The 18692-nt window shown below is 49.2% G+C and overlaps 1 protein-coding gene across 1 annotated transcript in view; it reads right to left on the reverse strand.

The window, feature by feature from the left end:
* Positions 1-18692, reverse strand: part of LOC144108616 (uncharacterized) — a 41651-nt gene that overhangs the window by 19667 nt on the left and 3292 nt on the right. Inside the window, exons 2-5 of the mRNA XM_077641808.1 lie at positions 15785-15879; positions 13447-13594; positions 9607-9662; positions 1259-1421 (exon numbers count right to left, since the gene is read on the reverse strand). Of these exons, the coding sequence (XP_077497934.1) occupies positions 1259-1421; positions 9607-9662; positions 13447-13594; positions 15785-15879 (462 nt within the window). The remainder of the gene's footprint in view (positions 1-1258; positions 1422-9606; positions 9663-13446; positions 13595-15784; positions 15880-18692) is intronic.

Genomic DNA, 18692 nt, shown 5'->3' on the forward strand with positions numbered 1-18692 from the left:
TATATGATCGTTAACAATATGTGTTAGATTACTATGTAGACTTAGTCAACAATTATGGAGTTTGAAAACACGAGTTTTGCTATTACCTCTAGCATTTTAACGCAAAGTAATCAGCGAGTCTATGGTTACATGTTTCAATAACCAGTTGACCAAATTTCCTCCTTTGACAATAGCCGGCTCAATAACTCTGCGGACGAGCACTAAATGCACATATAAAAAACAACGCGAGTTGCGCGCGGGAAAATTTCTAAGAAACGATGGGCTGCAGGCCTCCTTACGCGCAGGCGATGCAACCACCCAAGGGCTGCGGTATGGAGTACCAAGAGGTCATTGTTTCGACAGCCGCCCTTTTCGCTTCTGACAGCGAGTTGCTAGGTGCGACGAGGAGGAGAGTTCTTGGAGGACGCAACCCCCCACCCAGCGGTGGTTCAATGCGTAACGCGGTTTTGTGGTTCTCAATGGCATTGGTTTAATCCCTCATTTCTATACGAAGCCTTCACCTGACATTACATCAGTGGGCTCGCTGCTACGGCGGCTATGTTTATCAACCGCTGGGCTGCCCCGCAGGTATGCAGGCTTCAAGCGATAGTATTCTTCGTTCGCCATTTCTGCTAACAAAATGAATAGAAAAGGTGGAGCATTGATAAATGTCGCACACGAGATTATTTCCTGAACAAATAGGGTTCAGCTTTAGTTAAGGACAATGCAGCAAGCCATGGAAAAAAAAATTATATGTGTAACGGTAAGAGGCTGGAAGCGGGCAGAAAGGGTGAGGGAACAAAGGCGGGTTAATGACATCCTAGTCGAAATCAAGAGGAAGAACTGGGCTTAGGCAGGGCTTGTGATACGAAGGCAGGATAGCCGCTGGTGCTTAAGGGTAACGGAGTGGATTCCAAGAGAAGGCAAGTGCAGCGGGGGTGACAGAAAGAGAGGTTTGCGGATTTGAGTAAGAAGTTTGCCGGGATACTGTGGTCGCAGCTGGCACAAGATAGGATTAATTGGAGAGACGTGACCGAGGCCTCTACCCTGCATTGTTCTTGGTCCGGCTGATGATGATGATGAGACGCAATGATGGGATCACGCAATAGTAGCGGAAGATGGAAAAAACTGAATATCTTTGGCAACTGACTTGCGAAAGAACTGCGTCGCAAATGGCTCGGCCATTTGCTGACGCAGCTATCGAGCGTCTCATAGACTGTATTGTAATGACTACACGCTTATCCGTACAATCCGAAGTCACTATTGTGACTGCCCTCACCTTCCTCCTTGTGCGATTGGCGTGGGCATGGCGCCTCTTGTTTCTCATTGGTGCTGCCTGTACCGGGAGCCACACGTTGGACTGTAGAAACTCCAGTAGCGGAAATTCCCGATACGTTACTGGTCGTGGTCGGGGCGCTTTGCGATGCCTGAAATAAGTTCACCTACAGAAAAATATCCGAAAATTATTGCATTATGTTTTCTTCCAAGGTACATCGATACGGATTGCTGAAAGCTCAACGCGCACAGGGTGGTATACATTGTATTCCAGGCCCAGAGCAACAAGGACGTTTTGCATATTTGTTTTTCTAGGTGGTACTTTCTGAACGTTGCTCGGGGTTTTCCGGGGAAGCCAGTATTTGCTCAAATAATCCAGCAGGCGATTTCTCGCAGGCGCCCATGGCCAAGATTTAAAATAATTGCAGAGCGGAATAACTTTGTTGGTTTATGGTTTATGGGAGTTTAACGTCCCAAAGCGACTCAGGCTATCAGAGACGACGTAGTGAAGGGCCCAGTAAAATTTCGACCACCTGGAGTTCATTCACATGCACTGACATCGCACAGTACACGGGCCTCTAGAATTTTGCCTCCGCCGAAATTCGACCGCCGCAGCCGGGATCGAACCGCGTCTTTCGGGCCGGCAGCCGAGCGCCGTAATCACTCTGCCACCGCGGCGGCTAGAGAGGAATAACTTGTCCCGCTTGCTATGTAGCGTTCGAATTCGGTATAAGCCTTATTCTCGTCAATCGGAAGTTACACAGGCGTTACTAGGAACGCTGTTTTTATATAAAAGACATCTATCCCGATGACTTCTTATTCTGGCATACAGCGGGTCTTTGGACAATTAGCTTGAAATTAGCATCGCAACGAGTCGAAATCACCTTAGACGGCGCGCACGAAAACCCATCCAAAAAAGGAGGGTAGCATGAGAACGGCGTACAACGCTTGTCAATGATCAAAAAGTACTCTCAGGCTTTACATTACTGGCATTTTTGCATAAAAGTTTCAAATATTCAAATAATGGCAAATAATAGCAGGTTATGTTGTATACTTTGGAAGCGAAGCAAAATCTTTCTTTTAAAGTTTCTGCATCGCTCGCATCTCAGCATTTAAGAATGCCATAAAAACCGATAGGCAACATTTTGGACGATAGCAAAAACGTTAAAAGCGAGATCTGCAGCTATATTGAGTGTAATAGCTAAATCTTGCACTATATGACCAGAATGATTTCAAGAAATCTTCGTTCTAAAATGCTTCGGTGTAGACTTGTTGGCTAGGATTCACTTTGCGCCAAATATCTGCACCAGTGTGACGATTCGTGCACATGCACCGGTGCCACGGCGAGCCGGTCAGTGACTTTTCCTGGAGACGGTTGGCCGCGCCGTCCTGGCGTCGGGTCGCAGCGGAGAGACATGATCATATTTGGTTGTGGCGGAGAAACATGACCATATATGGTAACCGTCGACGGCCCTGTCGAACGACGCTTGAGTGTCCCCGTCATTATGCACCCCTCGAGAGCCACGGGAGAGTGGACAAAGGCGCGGCCACGGCTGAAGAAAGAAGCAAAGGCTTTAAAAGCGGAAGCCGACGGGAGAAAGGGGGAGAGCGATCGGGGCGAGTGGACGTGAGGGTCGGAGACGGAGCGAGGCAGAAGACTGGGGCTGCGCATTGACCTGAGCCCGGGGTCTAGCCGTCGCTAACGTTCGACCTTCGTCAACGCGCCTCCACGCCTGGCAGCTCATCCAACCACCAGCCGAGAACGAGGGCAGCACAGCCACGAGGAACTCCCAGCCCGGCCGCTGCAGACAACCAGCCATTCATCGAGCCCGTGCCACACCACGCTGACTCAGCCCCGGCGACGACGAGCCCAGCTTTTTTCTTGTAAGCGGCATCGAGCCAGATGATTTAATTAAATCACTTCAAAATCATTTTGGAGTCTGTGCATCAATCTCCTCATGCGCAGTGTGGACCCAGGGCCATTTTAAGAAACTGGTTCATCACACCAGCATGTAGTGACTTAGTAGCCCTGCTTGTCGGTTATGGGCGTTTTCTGGAAGAAGTGGGTGGTGCTCGCCTTGGTAGATTCAAAAGCGAACTCACAAGCCCGGAAGCACCCGCTCCTCACATAACGTGCCGATTTCGATCGACCAGATTAATAGAACTAGGGGCAGCACATGGTTTTGCCTGGAGAGATGAGGGAGTCAGGAAGGCGGGCACGTTGGCTGAATTTAAAAAGCTAGCTTTTAAATATTTTTGCAGGGAACCTTCTAGCGTAAAGCTCAGGCGGTTCCTCGACGCTCGGCAGAAGCCGGGGGAATACGCACGCGCGTTTGCCTCCCGCCTTCGCTTCCTTGGGAACGAAACCCTAGCGCGAGAACCGGGGCCTGATAGTTCGAAGCAAAAGCACACCAGAGAGCTGCTTCTGGAGCAGATGACGTCCCAGTTCAACACTGGCTTGAGGGATCCGGTGCGCAGGTTTGTTCTGTCTAAGGCGCCGTCTACTTTTGAAGGAGCGGTAGAGGCAGCTGTAGACGAGGAGCGTAATGAGTTGCTTGTCTCCAGTGAGGAGAAGGTGCGGCTTGTAACAGAGCCAAAAAGTGCAAGCGCCGATGCGAATGTTACTGAGTTGACCGATAGGCTAGACCGGCTGGAGGCGCTCCTCGCGGAAGGCCTACAGTTAAATAACAGGGGCAATTTCCGGAACCGTGAAAGGAGGCAGGTTCGCTGTTATGCTTGCAGAAGGTACGGACACGCTGTCAGATACTGTCCCGAGCTAAACCGCGAATCTGGTACACCAAATGGGCAGCAGCGCGCGCCGACCAACACGGGGATGGAACAAAGATATATTGTGCCAAAAAAACGCGTAGAGTCCTCCGCAGCCGAGCCGGTTGGGGGGGAGAGCAGTAATAGCTGTGCTATTGTAAGCGTTTTTGGAGAATCCTGCCCGATTGCCAAATTCGTGGTAAACGGGGTCACTTGCAATCTGTTGGTTGACACTGGCTCCCGGATAACGCTCCTTAAGCAAAAGTTTTTTGATATGCTGACAAGGAAGGGAGACAGGCAGGTGCATGAGGCCCGAGAATCTCCGGAAGTAAGATTCGTGGGCATCACAGGAGCTCACCTCGGCACGGGAGGACTGTACCTTTTGCGCTTCACAATCGGGAACGAAAGTTTTGACCATCCCAGCTACATTTGTTCCGATGCTGTGTCGTTGCCGGTTGGTATATCGGGCCTCGTAGGTCAGGACCTGTTACGGCAGCATGGCATCGATCTCATATTTGTGACGTAGTGCAAGTCATGCACACGCGCCTAGCCGGACAGAAGCAGCCCCCATTTCTGTTATCTAACCGCTTGCCTATATAACCGCTCGCCTTCTTCAATAAAACGACATTCATGCACCATGCTTCGTCGTGTACACATGGTGTCAGAAGTGGGAAGCCAGAACTGCCTTTCCTGTCGCGGGGCTTTGGTCCCATTAGCAAATCGAGAGGCCGAGTACGTTGCACGAGTGGACTATGGGGAACAGAGCGCGAAACAGGGCTCGCTAACACACGCGGGCGTTAGTGTTAGGACAACGAGAGAAACAGTGGTGCCGCCTCGGTCAGAGATAATCTGTGTGGGAGCAATGTCAGCTCAGATTGATGAGGGACACATAGGAGTCGTTGAACCTATAGAGGGGCTCGCAATAGGACTGAGTGTGGCGGGCTGTTTGGTCACGGTTGACTCAAAGAAAAGGGTTCCCGTCCGCTTATGTAACTACTCGTAACAAGAGCTTCACCTGCCGAAAAACAAAAACATAGCTACATTCTCCACGGCTGAGGTAGATGAGCAGGGTACCCCGATTTGCACTACGGGCCTCGTCAATGAAAGGAAAGGGAAAGAAGGAAACCTGCAGTTTGACCTCTCTCACATCGACTGCAAAGAGCGAGGAAGAGTTGAGGGTCTCCTACAGCGCTACTCGGATGTGTTCGCTGCATCGAAGCTAGACCTGGGAAAGTGTGGAGTGATTAAATACCGCATTACGACTGGCGACTCGCCACCAGTGTACCAACGGGCCTATAGAATTCCCTGCTCACAAAGAGAGGAAATGGATAGGCAGGTCCATGAGCTAATCGACAAAGGCATTGTTGAGCATTCCAAGTCGCCGTGGGGGGCACCGGCACTTCTAGTTGAGAAACCCGATGGTTCATTTCGACTGGTAATAGACTACCGGCGATTGAATTACATTACAAGGATAGATCCCTACCCGCTGCCACAGGTGCAGGAAACCCTCGCGCAGCTTGGGTCAGCCAAGTATTTTACAGTTGTCGACCTCGCATCGGGGTTCTGGCAGATCGAAATGGATCTAAACGATGTCGACAAAACCGCATTTAACACCCCGTCTGGCCACTTTCAGTGGAGACGCATGCCGATGGGACTTGTTAACAGCCCTGCAGTCTGTCAGAGAACTGCGGACGGAATCTTGGCCGGTTTGCTGGCAAAGATGTGCTTCGTCTACATGGACGATATAATAATTTACAGCAGCACCTTTACCGAACACTTGGAGGCCATTGAGGAAGTGCTGGTCAGACTGCGAGCTGCAGGCTTAAAATTGAAACCTTCAAAGTGCCAACATCTACAGCGGCAGGTCAAATACCTTAGACATATCGTTTCCGCAGACGGCGTAGAACCTGAAGCGGGAAAGTTAAGTAGCGTCCGCGACTTCCCTAGACCAACTGGAGTTCGAGGCGTTCGCGAGTTTCTTGGCTTAGTCGGATACTACCGAAGGCATGTGCGAGATTTAGCCCGAATCACAAAGCCACTGACTGCACTAACAGCAAAAAACATAGAGTTCGTATGGTCGGAGGAGGCAGAGGTGGCGTTCGAAGAACTAAAGGAAAAATTAATAACCGCTCCCTTGCTAGGATATCCAAACTTCAGCAAGCCTTTCATTGTAGCGACTGACGCCTCGAAGTTTGCAGCGGGTGCAGTGCTGTGTCAGAATTTTGACGGCAAGGAGCACCCTATCGCGTTCGCGAGCCGGCAATTCAGTCCAGTCGAGCAGCGGTACAGTGCCACTGAGCGGGAGTGTCTTGCAGTGGTTTGGGCCGTGCGGCACTTTCGGTGCTACCTCTATGGCCACAGATTCAGGCTAGTGACCGACTGCCAACCCCTTAAGTGGCTTCTAAACGTGAAGGATCCGAGCTCGCGCCTCGCGCGCTGGAATCTGCAACTTCAGGAACACGATTTCGAGATAGAACACAAGCCAGGCAAGGTGCACACTGACGCGGACGCATTAAGTCGAGCTAACCTGGTACGCACCGTGAATGAGTTTTGTCCGGCCATAGATACAAACGATCTCCGCACCGAGCGGCGAAAGGACAAAGGGCTAGAGAAAACATTTCATGCAATTTCTGGGGGGATCGCCCGGGATCCCGACAATTGTTACTTTGTTGACAACGAAGGAACCCTACGAAAGCACACCCGGCCTACGCGGTCAGGAAGGAAGGCTAGCCAGGTGTGGGAAAGAGTGGTGGTACCAAAGTCAATGGTGCCGCACGTCTTGAGGGTTTTTCACGATGCCCCATACGCGGGCCATTTTGGAGTAATGAAGACGCAAAGGAGGTTGGAGCGCTACTACTATTGGGAGGGCATGCGTTCAGATGTTAAAGAGTACTGCGCTAACTGCCGTTCTTGCCTGGAAAGAAAAACTCCGAAAAACCGCAGGCCGGCCCCCCTTCAGGAATTCGAGGAAGTCTCGACGCCTTTTGAGAGGGTTGGCATGGATATCCTAGGCCCACTTCCGACTACGACAACAGGAAACAAATATGTACTGGTGTGCGTTGACCACCTAACGAAGTATGCTGAGATAACAGCACTGCCCGACCAAAAAGCAGAAACTGTGACACGTGCCTTTGTAGAAACAGTGGTTCTGCGGCACGGCGTTCCGCGGCAGTTGTTAACGGATCAAGGGTCAAACTTTGTGTCGAGGTTGATGAAAGATGTGTATAACCTTCTGGGAATTGACAAAAGACAGACCACCCCTTACCACCCGGCTTGTAACGGTGCTGTGGAGAGGCTTAATCAAACAGCAAGCAAACTGTTATTCCATTATGTTTCGCGAGACCAACAGGATTGGGACCTCTGGATACCGTTTGCTGTTTTTTCTTACAACACGGCGGTGCACGAGAGCTCCGGTGACTCCCCTTTCTACCTCTTGTACGGTCGCGACCCAGACACACCGAATGCGGTGGTTGATGGACAGAGACGGGTGCCATACCGGTCACTAGATGATTATCGAGCCGAACTGACGTCTCGATTGCAAGTGGCCCATGACGTAACAGCCGAAGCATTACGGGAAGCAGCCGACAAAAGAAAAAGGCGGTTCGACACTAGGGCTAGGGCGGTTCCTTTCAGGGTGGGAGACCGCGTATACCTTGAGTGTGTGCAGGTCAAGGCAGGGCTTGCTCGTAAGTTAACGCCCAAATGGAAAGGACCTTACCGCATAGTAGAGCAGCTATCGCCGGTTAATTTTCGGATTCGGGGGATCGCAGGGGCCTCAACCGCTGTGGTCCATGCTAAGCGGTTAAAGCAAGCACCAACATGCTCGCCTCTTTCTGAAACGGCTGCCTCAAGGAAACAGGAGGGGGAGGATAACCTTCGCACAGAGCCCGCCATTGCAAATAACCCTGCATTGCAGAAAAGCGGTCAGAGCGGCCGGCACAAAAATTTCAGTCCATGTGATGAACTGGAACACTTCATGCAGTCGCAGCTCGGAGGCGCACTTCTCGAGGAGGAGGCATTCCAATCTGGCAGACGTATTCCAGCCGCTAGGTACTACCTCCGTAACCGAGTAGTGGACAGGGAGGTACCTCGCTAAGACTACATTTCCTTGTTTTGTACATTACAAGTGCGCTTCGTTTAGTTTCATTTTTTGTTCGTTCTCTTGTTTGAGATGTTGTACATACTGTTAATTATGGTCTTATATTGTGCACTCGAGTGGTATCTACGGTGTAGAATTGTTCTGAAACTCCGCTCTGGCTCGGTGCTCGTGGGGAAGAAAGGAGCGACTTGTGCGGGATACTGGCCCGAACAGCGCGGCGTGTTTGTGTGCGCGTGTGTGTGTATGACGAATTCCTAATGTTCAATGAACATTCCTTTTAAGAAGGAGCGGATGTGACGATTCGTGCACATGCACCGGTGCCACGGCGAGCCCTTCAGTGACTTTTCCTGGAGACGGTTGGCCGCGCTGTCCTGGCGTCGGGTCGCAGCGGAGAGACATGACCATATTTGGTTGTGGCGGAGAAACATGGCCATATATGGTAACCGTCGACGGCCCTGTCGAACGACGCTTGAGTGTCCCCGTCATTATGCACCCCTCGAGAGCCACGGGAGAGTGGACAAAGGCGCGGCCACGGCTGAAGAAAGAAGCAAAGGCTTTAAAAGCGGAAGCCGACGGGAGGAAGGGGGAGAGCGATCGGGGCGAGTGGACGTGAGGGTCGGAGACGGAGCGAGGCAGAAGCCTGGGGCTGCGCATTGACCTGAGCCCGGGGTCTAGCCGTCGCTAACGTTCGACCTTCGCCAACGCGCCTCCACGCCTGGCAGCTCATCCAACGACCAGCCGAGAACGAGGGCAGCACAGCCACGAGGAACTCCCAGCCCGGCCGCTGCAGACAACCAGCCATTCATCGAGCCCGTGCCACACCACGCTGACTCAGCCCCGGCGACGACAGCCCAGCTTCTGTCTTGTAAGCGGCATCGAGCCAGATGATTTAATTAAATCACTTCAAAATCATTTTGGAGTCTGTGCATCAATCTTCTCATGCGCAGTGTGGACCCAGTGCCATTTTAAGAAACTGGTTCATCACACCAGCATGTAGTGACTTAGTAGCCCTGCTTGCCGGTTATGGGCGTTTTCTGGAAGAAGTGGGTGGTGCTCGCCTTGGTAGATTCAAAAGCGAACTCACAGGCCCGGAAGCACCCGCTCCTCACATAACGTGCCGATTTCGATCGACCAGATTAATAGAACTACAATCTGCAGTCAGTAGGAAATGTCTGAACTTGAATCTATGATCTAATCCTTAGACATCACAAACATTTCGTGCACTGAGGGTCAATAGCACGGCTTCCACCCTCCCTCTAATGAAGCCTGGACAAGGCACGTTTGCATTTCAATTAGGGCAAAATGAAAAGTTCGCCAATACTCAAACTTTCGTACTGCGCGAAAGAAAAATTGGTTACTGTTTACCCACTGTGGCGCTTAAATGGCGACTATGCAGTTCTTGCAGAAAAAGAAACTATTAATCTCTGGTCTTCAGGTTTATAAGACAGTGCATGGATTTCGATAACAGAGTGGAATGTGGAACTGACCTGCGTGGCCTTCGGTCCGACAACAGGCGGCAGTTGTTCGCCTGTAACGTAGAGTCCTGGAACAAAGCAACAGCGTAGATGAGTCCGGAGCGTTGCAGACAGGGGACTTTCTTAACAAGATATGCAATGTTTCCACCTGCGCAACTAAGTTTTCGCCAGCCACGGTCGAAGTGCCATGCTTCAACTCCGTTCGGCTTCGGCCAACTTAATATTTTTTTACAAGGGCAAAAGGACCTTTAGAACAAAAAAGGTCAATCCCGGTTGTCGGTACCTTTAGGTTAGCAAACAATTTCATCAACGTGAATTTTGATCTCTAAGCTACTATTATTTCGCACGCATGAAGGGAGGTGCTAGAAATGCTACAAGCGCTTATTTTCTCGATATTAGGGTAATAGTTGACATCTACCATGGAAAAAAGAGAGATGCCGCAAACAAGCTTTCGTATTTTGCTTAGCAAATGTTAGGCAGAGATTCAGCTGCAACAAGAAGACCTTTTTCGCGGCGAAATCTCGAAGAACTGCTGTCAAAGGTTCCACACGACTCTGGCACCTAAGTGGCACTGCCGTTAAATATATCGAAAAAGTTAAAAACTGCATGTTTGAAGTAATTTATCGTGCATAGACCAGTCAGCTTTTCGGCAAAGCCTTCACATGTATACCACATCCGAGGCAGAATGCACGTTTTCGTCCGAACACTAGCGAAGGGAGATTAGAAGCCTCGTCTTCCGGCATTCTCCACGTGCATGAAGCACTTCTCAAGAAACTCGTGCAGAAGGTGTTGCGAGTTCTCAAAGTAGGTATCAGTGCGGAACTCTAGAGCGTCATGTATAATATACTGCGAAACATGGCGTCTCCCATTTGAGCTCAAGTCCTTCGATTTCGTGCACATTTTTCAAAATGTACCATCAGTATCGCGTGCAAACGAAACGCAACTTTGTTCATTCAAAGCAGCTCTTTTGGGTAAGTCTGCTTTTCCGAATTAAAACGCAGCGTTTTAAATTAACCTACCCGACTCGCCCAAAGGGTGCAATGTAATCAATGCACGCTGTTTGTTCCTATGTTTGGCGCAGCTTTTTTTGCCGGTTTCATGCATTCGGTGTTTCAAGGCTATCAAATATTGAATACAATGCCGAAATAACACAAACTTCTTCTCGAGATAATGACAAGTGTTTGAACCAGTTTCCTTCCTTGTATTGCGGTCTCTTACAAGATATCAAGCATTTTCAGGGGCTAGGTGCGAAATAAGAGGAGGCAAAGGGAGCACAACACTTGTTTCTGCTTAGTCATCAGCATATTTGTGTGCTTATTGTACAAACGAGCGTGCCTAGGTTTTTCTCTCTTACATTAGCCTTAAGACGGAGATTGAGTGTCCTTCAATTTAGGGTGTCTCCTGAAGTGTCCCCGTCCAGCCCAATCACGAGGGCTACAAAGGACACCTGACCGTAATGGAGCGTGTTCATGGCCATGAAATGCTATTGTCGTTTGGGAGCATTCGACCCTGATGACGCGATAGAAAGAAGGAGATACAATTATATCATCCTGCTCCCGAGCATTACACGTAACATTATCCCGCGCTTTAAAATTTTCGAATGAATGCGTAAATATCGTCACAACTGCACATTTCTTTCTCTTCTTAGCCAGCTAGTCCGAAGACGACGAAGTGCTCCTTTTTTGCAGTGGTCGGCCCAAAAAGTTTTCATGATATTAAGCTGTTTGAGTTGGGGGAACTAATCTTGGGTTGTTTATGTAGCACTCCCTGTAGGTGTTAGTGCATTTTTACCTTTTTGGATGCTAAACACACTTAACCAAAATGCTGAATACTTCAGTGAGCCGCGGCTGCCAGAGACACCACAAGGTTGGGTCTCAGGAGCACCATCCTGGGCTGCATCAGCGGCATGAGCTGCAGCAGACAGCACGGCTTTCTCAGCTGCCTCGTCCTCGACATACCGTATCTCGGCCTCGCCTCAGCGCTTTTCATTTGTTTGTTGGTCCGGTTGGTATAGCATACCGAATGCCGAAACCATGCTGAGAACAGACTAAGGAAGTTAACTTGACAAGCTGTACCCGCCCATAGATTCAATAAGGTAATTTGTCGGTCAACACCCCGCTTGTGGAGTTGCAGTCAGCATCGACTTGCGCAACCTAGTCACCAAAAGCAGAACAAGAAAAGAGTAACATCGCGGACATACAACCTACAACGCTTTTCGATGTTCTGTCTTTCACTACACGCATGGTGGCCTAAGGAACCTTTATTATTCTCAGAGCTGTTCCCAAGGGAAAACGATGAGGCCTTTGCGGAATACGCCTCGTCCGGGTACTTGGGTGATCTCCATCTCAACGCGAACCGGAAGGTTACGCAGCGAGGATATCATTGTTTCGAAGTTGTCAAGCTGTCGACAATATAAAATACGGATTCACCTGTTATGGAGTGCGCGATATGGTTGAAGGTTGCAGTTCCCACAGCCGAACCTGGCAGGTTTAATTCACGCCAAACGTAGCCTCTGTTGCTTTGTGTTCAGCGTGCTTTCGCTCTCTCACGCTATACCTCTGGGAACTTTCGTTAAAAGAAGTTTAAGTCATTGCAAGTATCCTACCGCGGCTATTACTGCGCTTGAAGCAGCCTAATTCCACGCACACGCACACACTGACATCCCTCCAGTGATGTTCGTGGAAGCTACGTACTGGTATTGCAAGCACAGAAATATACGCGAAAAAACGGCACGCACCGCGATGGGTCACATTCTATAGGTAATGGCGCATAGGAAGGACGTGGTATCGGTACCAACAACTGTTACCGCTTATTCCAGTTTTGGTCATCTTTAACAAGAGCAAACCTTTACGGAGATCGTGCACCTTAAAAGACGCCGCTTGGTTCCACCGATTATCCGCACAACAAACCACTTGTCTCAGGTCGGGCTGTCAGCTCGCTGTATACGCTCGTGATGCTGTATGTTGTGTGCCGGAAGATGAATTAGAGCGTCCCGGCTATCTTAGGGTGCGTTCCTCACGACAGCTTTGACGGAAAGAATGAAAGTATTTCCCAACAACAATAGAAAGAAAGGTTCGAGAGGACAGACGCAGCCTTGCACGCACTGCTTCTTACAATGACTGCCGTCTGAATAACAGCTCGTATATATTTCTTAACGCGCGCATCTCTGCGAGTTCAAAAAAATTGCTGATAGTCTAGCTATGGTTAATCCTGGTGGAAGCGAAAAACTCCAACTCCCTGGTTACGCTTGTGGCCGAGGAACTTGTCTCCACGGCAGGCACCGCGTCACACACACCTACCTTTAGGCTAAATGCATAAAATTTCACCGGTGTTTTATGCAGAAAAAAACTTTGATGCCATGCCCATGAGATTATGGAGGCCGCTTTCCGTCTTCGCTCGGTCAAGGTGTGTGACTTCACGCAGGGAGTAGGCAGCACGCCTAGGATGCCTCCTTTCCTCCTCTCTGCGACGCGGTGACGGAGCGCAAATCTGCCGCTCTCTACGGTAGGAGTGGCATCGATCGCACCTAGCGTTCTGCTGAACGCATCAAGGTGCAGCAGCGTTTTATGCAGAACCCATTTTCATGACCTGCGCATGGAATGCAGGCAGACTCTTTCCTCCTTTTCCGCTTGACCGAAGGTCAAGGCAAAAGATGAAATTCGAGATATATGTTGGAACAGCCACTAGTGTCACCTGCTCTACCTTACGTCATGTGTCGAACCTGACTACCACCAGTTATGCTCATGGTTCCACCTCTAACTACATTCAAGGCCAAACTAGCGGCAAAGCAGACGGCTCGAAAAGCTGGCGCAGTGAGGCTTTTCGGTGGAAAAAAAACATGCAAATACTCACCTTCCTCGACGCGCCACAGTTCTCGCGAAGCTGGCTCCGCTGCAGGATAAGGTCTTCCGTTCTCAGGCCTCACATGCGGGACCGGAGATGCAGAGGACGGAATGGCAGGCACTCTGCTGCTCTGATTCCTAGCTACAGCTCCGGGCAGCTGAAATTCGCAGGTGTGCATAGAATAGGGGGAAGTTATTGTCCCAGCTGAAAGCTGGTCGCATAGAAGGTGGTGCGATGCCATACGAGGAGCGAGTTTAAGATCACAAACAGAGCTCCAGAAAGTTATCTGACCGCGTGCGTGTTCACAAGCTTTCCAGAGCACACGGGTTAAGACCCCTAACTACAAACGAGACCCGAGGTGGGGCGTCGCACTAGGTTTTTTGAATTCAGGGAGCGAGAAAGAATTATGCGTGTGCTTTGCAATGGAGGCTTTGAAGTAATGAACAAGCCTGCTGTTTCCACTGTATAAAGCTAGGTGGCACTAGGAATTTAGTGCAAAGCATGAATTCGTCATTTGTCTCCCAGCAATCACGCTTAAAATATGCTCACACGCATCCTATGTAAATTGTATTCGTAAAGAAAGACGGAAAGTAACGAAAATTGCCGCTAGCTCTCTCCTCTGCACATCTGTCTTCATACCACACACACCGGCAATGTTCCTGAAGCTGGGAAAACATCGGCTAGATTATTCTCGCTTCAATCAGTTAAATGCCCTTTCTCCATAAAATTGATTTTTTTTGTGTCTTGGGGGAATCGCGACCTCGGGTCGGCATTGAATTTAAAAACCGAGTGATTGCTGATCAATAACGTTCAGGGCTAAAGAGAGCATCCTGATTCTTCCATTGCAATCATGCATGTCCCAACTTCCCCGCTATCACACGTTAATCTGAATCATATCTTTTACTTCTACCGCGTAGCAATTTATTCCCCTTTAATCCTCACTCCACACCCCCATTCAAGCGCGCCTAGCTGACATCTCACCAGCTGACGGACAAACTGGCCTTGGTGACTCTGGCGCAGCATGTACTCGACGCTTAGTGCATTCTTTGAAGCTTTCTCTTCCTCCCAGTCCACAAAAAATGTATAGCGCAGCATAGCATATAGCCGCTACAAACTTGTGTCATGGCACTCTTTCTTCCTAATGTTTCCATTAAAAGAATATGCTTGTTTTGTGTGGAACATGAACCGTGTAAATTACCACTTATAGACATAATTTGCAAGAGTGTACAATCCATCACACTAAAAAAGGGTTAGGAACAGAGGGCAAACACAGTGTGGTCCATCGAGGAAAAAATAGTACTTCACAGTGACAGATGCCAGGTCAAAAATAGAGCATTGATGACAAGTAATGAGTCACAACCACGCCTTGATTGTGGTGCACTTGCCCTATCATTCGCATGTCCATGTCGCCTAGCCAGAGATCGTATAGAATCCAGAACACCCCGTCCCTCCTAAGTTTGCGCGTCCTATATAAGCTCGGGCGCCCACACAGCTTAGTCCTGGAACGCGCTGTCCATCGCAATAACTCAGTCACCATAACAAAAAAGCCGGCCTTTAGCTTCAAACGCTCAGATTCTGCCCATTTTTAAGAATTCCTTTCCGCTAAGTCATTCATTCGAATCACCATAATCGAATGAAGCCATTTGATATCAAATGGACACAACTAAATTTCGAGAGCTAATCCGTCGTTTGACTGACATGTAACTTAACCCGCAGTCCTAATGGTGTCACCCTTTCTTTCCTACATGCACACTTAATTTTGTTCCATTGCATTTGTTTAGCTTTAGCGATCTAGCTGTACTTATAATTAAATAGTGTAGTAACAATACTAGCGTTGTAAAATTTTTTTCGCAAAATAAATAAAATATTTAGCGTATATTTTTGTTTTGATTTTCTCGTTTGTTCTTCTGTGCGTTTTTCAGTATTATGCTGTGACCAATATTTGCTTTCTTACTGCCCCCCTCCCTTATATAGTACCCTAAAAAGGGGACATCAACTGTATTTTGAATCAAGAAATAAACTGCCGCTTATGTCATTGTGGTACAGTCGTGGCAGCCCCGACATACTGAGTAGAAGTTCCCGCCATCATGTCGTGCCTCGGTCAATGGCTGTCGTATTTCAATGCCTGCAATGTAGGAACTGCAAGCACCTTGAAATATCTGTGCTCGAATATTACCCGCAGCGACTGCTGTAAATACGCATCCCCCTTTATAATGTATCTGACAGGTCACACTGCTCTTTTGGGATGCAAAAGTTGTTAGGCACAAACAATTGTCATTGACGTTTAACTTTGCACTTGACAGGCACAAGGCAATAGTAGTGCGCGTGGCCGATTCAAGGTCCGTACCTGAAAGGGCTTGAGTTCCTCAATGACCCAGTAAGATGAAACCAGTGGCTCTGAAACAAAATGTGCACAGTTAATAAAGCAAGAGACACTTTTTTCTAAAACGCGGAATTTGTAGAGTTAACGAGGCAAGCAATTCCCAGCCATCCGAACAGAGCGTTGTACAAAGTGCGCTCTTCCCCCTTGATATTAATGGCAACACAGGTGGCGTAAATAAAGAAGACAAACACTGAATATTTGTCACGTATCAAGTAAAAGCATTCCAAATGCCTAACTAACACCGAAGGTATGGCGCTCAGTAGGGTCTGGCTTGAAATTCTGGAGATGAGAAGCAATTACGGTGTGCTCATAGGCTGTTCGAGCTAAAATGATTCACGATCACAGCGACGGAATTGGCGGACGTCATAATTCATTTGTAGTCTGATAAACTTAGATATGTGAATGAACTCTTATGTATCAACTCTTAGGCTGTACTTTTCATTTAGTGAATAGGAACGATCCGTCAGGGTATCATATCAATTATCGGGTGTGGAGAATTGTAAAACTGCCCTTAGTGCAATGGCTCGAAGAATTTCAGGTGTTCAGACGTATCTAAGGGACACGTAAGCAGAGCGCAGCCACGTCTACCTCTCTCCAACCCTGCCAGAGCAGTGCCTCGCATACCGCCACTCGAACCGGAGGGAAAGCGCGAAAGGAATCTCATGCGTCCACTCTGACCTAAGTAGCTTCGTAGGAGTGACTGAGGGGGGGGGGGGCGCAGCCGCCCCGCGTCCTTTGGATGCGTCTGCACGGCCGAAAATCCAAGCGTCGTAGTGCCGCGAGAAATTACCTCTTTACACATCTACTTACTGGCACTAGCTGCCCTGATGGCCCACTGCAATTTTCCAATTGCTACCAAGCGCCGAACTGCTAAAATATACGCGACGACACGACAGGAGTGCGACGCAAAAGCTCGCTCTAATACTCTAGCACAAAGAGCCGCATTTATGTCGAACGCTAAAAATAACGCCTTGCTTTGTCAGGAACACACCTCGGCGACTGCGGGCATGTATATTTATGAAAGAATTGCATGTTTAATGTCTTATCATGCCATCTGTACATGTATGCGAGGTTCCGCTGCATGCCGAGAACCGTCACTAAAGCACTATAGAGCTGTGGCAGGTCTGATGTCTCTGCACAGTGTTTATACTTGGCGCTGTGGTGTATTATTATCAGTATATTATTGTCCGCCCTCAATATACTGATTAATGGCAGTCAGAGGTTGTCCAGATGGAATTTAAATTTACTCACGGTGCTGTTTAGCAGAAAACATTAGGAAACACATTGCATCATTTGGCGTCGAAAACGCCCCTGATCATGTGATTAACCTCGTCCTCACAGCATTAGCCGCATGCCTGCCGCTTAGTGGTTATCAGGAGGGGCGCGCGGTCGCAACAAGCCGGCGTCAAATGTCTTGCAACGCCCTTCAACATTACATACTGAAACAACTGCATACCGCGGCATGGGCAGCAGCAGCTGCGACCGTTATAAACATTATCATATCACAGCGGCACCCGCCTTGGATGAATGCGCAAGCATTGACGCCTCCTAGCCTCTCTTTGCCCCTCTTTTCCCCTGTTTGCCTAAATTTTCAACAATGCCAATTTTTAGTTTTCAAACTTGGCGCCACGCTTCCTTTGCAAATTTGGCGGCACGCTTTGCTTCCTCCACACTTCCAGTTTTTTAAATTTGGCACCACGCTCTAGCTCCGCCCACTTCCGGTGTTTTCAAATTTAGTGCCACTTCTGCCCCGGCCCTGGCCACTTTGTGGAAATTTTCAGCTGAAAAAAATATTACCCCAATTACGCCTCATAATTTCCGCTGCGAGATTTCTTGGTGCTCTATATAATGCAACCATTATTTTTCTTACAGCTCAATTAGTTCGCACGCTACCGTAACGACAAGCTCGTGGTGACACAAAACCACAAACTTGCCATACAAAGCGTGCACATTAATAAAGCCATCAGCAGCGAAGTGGCACATGAGTTGCGCTACGAGGGCGCCAAGAATGTGCCGAGGCGAAGCGTCGAAGTCTGAACGCGACACGTAGAACGGAGCGCAGGAGGCACCGTTTCTTCCGCGTCGCGCCAGCGTCTCGTCTACCGGCGTTGTCGCAAGTAGCCCGCTGGAGAGGGCGACCAAACACGTGAGGTCATTCGGACGCCTCCAGAGGAAGATGTCCGCAGATCATGGATAAGGCCGCTCAATTATCCTCTGTCCGTAGCTATCATCTGGTTAAGCGGCGATGGAAACCTACTGCGGAAGCAAGGGGAACAATAGGGCAGGGATCGCAGGGGCGGTGGTGCCGTAACAGCTATGTGGATTGATCTGCTAGTAGCTGCCGACGCGTGGCGATACATTCGTTTTCATCAATCTTCACCTACGAGGTATTTAAGGTGCCGACACTGACACCTGGCCTAGCCAGATATCTGAGACTCCCTGCGTCGCCTTGCTCTAAGCGACGGAATTACGCCTTCGGCGACGCTAGCAGCCAAAATGCTGACGCCCAAAAAAAATGCTGCCTTGTGGATCGGTCTTTAAACGCGCGGCGGTTCGAACGCTATTGGAAACGCTATTGGAAACCAAATGCTATTGGAAAGCTGCGCTGTACGGCACTAACCTGCTGGAGCAGCAATGGATTATTCGGTGGGCAGTCACTATACCGCATGCTTAATTATGGCATATATGCATGCTTATGCGTGTGGGCTCCATCAACGCAAGCGGACACCTCACCAGCGCCTCAATGCAGCTATTTAATGTCTGTTTCTATCTCGATGAGGGCGCTCGAGGTAAAGGAGTCGAACGATAAAATGCTAAAGTCCGTTCCACTACATTTTCACATTACAAAGCGCTCATAACTCCGCCAGTTCGA

This window comes from Amblyomma americanum, chromosome 10, assembly GCF_052857255.1.
Source record: "Amblyomma americanum isolate KBUSLIRL-KWMA chromosome 10, ASM5285725v1, whole genome shotgun sequence".
Lineage (NCBI taxonomy): Eukaryota > Metazoa > Arthropoda > Arachnida > Ixodida > Ixodidae > Amblyomma > Amblyomma americanum.